The sequence below is a fragment of the Lactuca sativa genome, chromosome 4 (assembly GCF_002870075.4).
Source record: "Lactuca sativa cultivar Salinas chromosome 4, Lsat_Salinas_v11, whole genome shotgun sequence".
In the NCBI taxonomy this organism is placed as follows: domain Eukaryota; kingdom Viridiplantae; phylum Streptophyta; class Magnoliopsida; order Asterales; family Asteraceae; genus Lactuca; species Lactuca sativa.
Window position 1 is genome coordinate 98706267 of NC_056626.2, and position 5394 is coordinate 98711660.

Consider the following 5394-nt stretch of genomic DNA (forward strand, 5'->3'; position numbering starts at 1 on the left):
TTCGGTTTTGATTAAGCTCATTTCTTTTAATAATACTTTGTGAGATTTTCACTATAGACATCCTTAATTACCAACTCATCTACAAAACCACAAGTGGTCCAACGTCTCGAATCATGGCGTTGTCGAGTTTTTTTTTTTTACTTTTTTTTAACATATCAATCTTTCTTTAAGAAGCTTAGTGGAGCCCTCTTATAGTGAGAGCACAATTGAGTGCTTTTGAATTTAACAAGTGGACAGCTAATTCTCCAAATACACCTTATCCAGTTATCCATATCTTGTAATATAAATTTTCTTTAACACAAAACTAATTTTTTAAAGATGAAAAACACAAAACACACCATTCAAACCTACAACAAACTTTCTTGAAATAAATAACCAAAATTAAGAGACACGACATTAATTGTACAATTCTACAAGAGTACTTATTGTTATAAAGCGAACTACTTTGCTTCCTATTTTTTTGTTTGGGGTCCAGAGTCAATACTTTCGGATTCAGCATTACGTTTCCTTGTATCGTGTAGTTTCTTGGGGTTTTTAAGAAAATTCATAAACCAAATCGCAGAGTTTTTTGGATACCTTGTGTACTTTCCATCCTTGTAATCTACATAAAATAGACCAAAACGAACAGAATATCCAGATCCCCACTCAAAATTATCCATCAATGACCATGCAAAATACCCCACTACTTTAACGTGCTCCCTGCAACATGACACCATGTTTAATTAAAACTGAGGTGAAGTAAAGAAAAAGATCGATAATGCAACACACAATATATATATATATATATATATATATATATATATATATATATATATATATATATATATATATATATATATATATATATATATATATATATATATATATATATATAACTAATTTACTTCATCGCTTGTAGGACACTTTGAAGATGTGCATTATAATAATCAATACGCTTCTTATCAACACAAGCTTCTTCAAGTTTCACATGGTTATTAGCTTCGTCAGGCCACCCTACAAAAATGTTCCAGGTGGCGTCGTTATTTTTGCTACAAGTTATAAAGAAATAAACCAACGAAGTTGTAAAAAAAAAGTGTTTGCCATTTTCAGTTATGATAATCACTGGATTTCCATAAGCTTTTTTTATGTGCACCAATAATTTGTGAAGTCCGGGTGGATACGAATAAAACCAATAAACGCCTCCCTACGTTGATCCATAACAAAAGTTGTAAAAATTAAATGTGACATATATAATATAACACCACATGACCACTTATTACAACATATATATCATACCTTTTCACCGATAGGTTTATCATCAAGATCTTCTGAAAAACAAAACATAGTTAATTAGACATGATTTGTTGAATGTAGAACACATATATCGTTTACTTTATAAAAATTACATTTAGATTTCATAAATATATATATACCTGGTTGTGAATGGACGTTGCTATCTTTCGTTATTGAGCCAACATCATCTGGTTTTCCAATGGTGGCGTAATAAGAACAATAGTAGTTCAACCCAAGAAAATCATAAGATCCTTTCACTAAATTGGCTTCCTCTTTTGTAAATTCAGGCAAACGACCACCAACATTTTTTATCATAGTGTCGGGATATTTGCCTCTAACTAATGGTTCCATGAACCTGCATGCAAAAATTTGATCAGTTTTTTTGTAACTTTTTAAGCTATGGAAATAACTAAATTAATGATATTACATGTGTCTTCATATATATACAAATTATGTGTTTATATATGGTGTATACATGAACTCACCATCCGAAATGGAAGTCTATCGCTCTTATGGCTGCATCTTTATCTTCTTTCTTGTGAGGATTAAGTGGCTCAAAATACAACGAGTCCAACGTAATCCCAATCTGACCTCCTTGGCTTGCCTGAAAGGTTTGAGTCTAGCTGATTAAGAAATTGAAAAATGTTTGGTTTTATGTTTTTATTTTGTGGGTGATTTTTGTTACTACTTGTTGCATCGTTGACATGGTTATAACCCACATAACAAAATAAATGCAACACCAGAAAAACAATAAAAAAAAAAAGTTGAATGTTTTATGGTCACCCTTTATTAGGAATATATATATAGAACATAAGCAAATTACACAAAAACTATTCTAACAATTTATAATATTTTTTTTCGAAACCATAAAAGTTTTATACTTTTTCAAATTAACTACTTTGACCGGATATATAAGTCAAAGTGGTTAATATGGGAAATTGTCAATAAAACCTTGTGATGTAAAATATATGACGATACTTTTATAGTTTTAACGAAGAAAAAAAGTATTCGTGATAAATTTAAAAACCGCTCCAAATTAGAATTATTTCTTGTGTTTTATATAGAAAGGTTTCATTATTTGGGAAAATTTTTGATAAATCCTAAATGTTTTTTTTTAACAAAAAAATTTAACATTTTGCCCAAAACAACGAAAAAGTCTTTTATTATTATTATTATTAATTTTAACAGGAAATGACAGATTATATGATTTTTTCAAAATAATAAGATTTTTCTGTTAAAAAAACATTTAAGATTTTACCAAAAAATTTCCCAAAATAATAAAAGTTTTCTATATATAACCCTTGTTTCTTTTATATAATTTTCCATAGAATACATTACTTGAAATCTTTGACGATATAGTTCCACAACAGTAGCATGAGAGAGGAGCATGTTGTGTGCTACAATATACGGCTCAGTGGTAGGATTCTGGGTTCGGCCAGGTGCAACTCCACCCATATCGTAACCATACTGACAATGATTAGCAGGCTCATTCAGTGTGATCCAGTTCACAACCCGATCACCAAACTCCCAAAAGCAAAATTCCGCATAAGCCTTAAAATCACATCTAATAATCAAACATACACAAAACTAGACTAATTATTTCTTAGTTTGTCTTAAAAAAATTCAAAAAAATCTTAATTTTGTTTTACTTACATAATCCTTTCATCTAAGAAACCCCCGTATTCTTCTTGAAGGCAACTAGGAGTGTCAAAATGCCACAAAGTTACAAATGGCTCAATTTGATTGCTTTTGAGTTCATTTATTAAGCTATTGTAGTAGTCAACTCCTTCTCTATTAACCCCCCTGTTTGGTCTTCCACCTACAAAATCAACACGCTAAATAAAATGTTTTACTAATTATTCATTTTCTTGTAATTCACCTGGGAATATTCTACTCCATGAAATTGAAAATCTATACGCATTTAAACCCGTTTTCTTCAACATTTGCACATCATCCTGTTGATCAATGGAAAAAACAGAAACTGTTTTGATTAATGAAAGTCTAATTTAATTAATATTACAAAAAATATAAAGAGAAGTACCTTCATTTTGAAATAAGAATTAACAGCAGTGTTTCCATTATCACCATTAACGATTGAAGCTGAAGAATATTTTATCGAAAACATTTTTTTATCAAGGTAAATCAAAGTAAAAAGTGAATGTGGTCCTTGTATTCGTATTCATAAAGAAAGAAGATGAGAAATTAAAACCTGGACGTTCATGGCAGTAAGTATCCCAAATACATGGACCTCTACCACCTTCACAAGCAGCACCTTCAATCTAAACAAGAATATTATAATCTTGGATAAATTGTTTTTTAGATTAAATATAGTATCTTTTAGTTTTTAGTCGTAATATTTTAATATTTGACATTATTCATGATAAAGAAAACATTGTTTAAATTCAAAAGTACATTAAGTAATAATAAAATGTCCATTTTAATATGAATAACGATACTTCTTCCGGTTAAAATTTAATTATAAACATATAAATATTATGAATTGCAAAAAAAAAAAATGTTTTTCTATGCTTTTCATATAAATGGGTACCTTTGATTTCCATCCAAATGTATGTGTAAATGATAGACTAAATAAAGTCATGTATAAGTCCAAAACATCGTATAAATTTATTTATTTATTTTAAAAAAAATAGAAAATTAGGATATGATTATTTACCTGATAAGCTGCAGTAGCAGCACCCCATACAAAATTATGTTTCAATTTGGTGAATTCGGACCTACTTGTGTAACTGGTGAAGGGGAGAATTTGGCATCCCTTCTTTAGATTTTCCATATCCTTCGACAAGATTTTATAAAAGTTGCATTGTGAACAAAGCATGTGGGTTTCTTATCTTATTTATACACAAAGTAAAGTGATGCATCCCTCCAAAATTGCTTTATAAAAAGTATATTAATATTAAAAAAAAGTTCAATAGCCAAAATATAATATATAATATTATAATACTATTAATGCTTTGTTTTAACATCTCTTAAACGTGAATAACGCATCTGGACTGGTGGACGTTGTTCCAAGAGGGCCCATCCCAAGAATAGCTAAAAAGGATTATTTAATTTGCGGAAAAATAGACAGCGTAAAAATATATAGTTGATTATAATCAGATAAGAAATTTCAAGAATATTGGTATTTTTCATCTTATTAAAAAAAATTATATGTTTGTTAGAATTGGATCATTGTGCCCTTTTAGATTAAACAGGGGAATTTGGCTAGCAGTTGTTTTACATATTTTGCATATTATATTACAAGTAGAATAGTTAAGTATAATTTGGCCATGGATTCCTTTTGGATTAAATATGGGAATTTGTGTTGCGTTATGTTTTACAAACTTTGCATACTGTATTACAAATAAAAATAGTTGATTATAATTTGACCATTGTCCCCTTTTGGATTTAACATTGATTACAACATTTTTTGATACCCACAATACCAATTCTTGCCCCTGTGATGTACTCTTGTAATGTAATCTCTGGTTATAATGCAATTCTTGTTTATGTGTATTGATTCGATTATTGTATTTCATATTATTTTTCTTACTTTGTAGTGACACTCAAGATCAACTAATTGCCCCACAAAATGTTATTGGAGAAAGCAAAGATTTGATTTTTCTCCTAGTCCATCATTAACAAGCCAACAAAAACCAAATCAGAAGGCTACCCAAACAAAAAACAGAATATCGACTTATGCAGTTTGGAATCATTTAAAAAAACAAAAAATCAGTAGAATAAGCAAGAATGAGACAAGACACTTGCATAATCACATTTCAAAAAGTGCATGATAAGAAGAATCAATACATAATACAATCAATCTTGAATCCACGCCAAGAGAAAAAAGATAGACTTGTTTCATTTGGTGCAAATACGTTTGATCAAGTAGTTTCAAGGGAAGGACTTGCAATCAGGGCAGATCCAACATTTTTTGGAAGAGGGGACAAAAAAACTATTAAGATTTTTAAGGGGTTAAAATATATTATTTTTGAAAAAAAAAAACACTATCTTTTTCAATTATTAACTTTTTTGTTGCGGAGGCAGCTGTCCACACGCCCTAGTGTAGGCCCACCAGTGCTTGTAGTAGTGATTCGTTTCCATGATTATCCACTTAATATGGTA

At 29.6% G+C, this 5394-nt stretch overlaps 1 protein-coding gene across 4 annotated transcripts; it reads right to left on the reverse strand.

Annotated features, from left to right (window-relative positions):
- Positions 1 to 241: 241 nt before the first annotated feature.
- Positions 242 to 4106, reverse strand: LOC111907855 (beta-glucosidase 24). Of its 4 annotated transcripts, none has more exons than XM_042901097.2 (12): positions 3947 to 4106; positions 3482 to 3551; positions 3314 to 3372; positions 3152 to 3227; positions 2926 to 3091; positions 2611 to 2836; positions 1758 to 1876; positions 1413 to 1627; positions 1276 to 1304; positions 1081 to 1183; positions 885 to 993; positions 242 to 699 (listed from the first exon to the last, which is right to left on the reverse strand). In XM_042901097.2, exons 1-12 carry the CDS (start codon positions 4061 to 4063, stop codon positions 453 to 455), a joined length of 1536 nt encoding a protein of 511 aa, XP_042757031.1. In that variant the 5' UTR covers positions 4064 to 4106; the 3' UTR covers positions 242 to 452. The 4 variants fall into 4 exon arrangements, 2 of the variants coding, with proteins under 2 accessions (XP_042757031.1, XP_023759428.1); XM_023903660.3 differs by having other exon boundaries at positions 1276 to 1307; XR_006190576.2 differs by lacking the exon at positions 1081 to 1183 and having other exon boundaries at positions 559 to 699.
- Positions 4107 to 5394: the final 1288 nt, after the last annotated feature.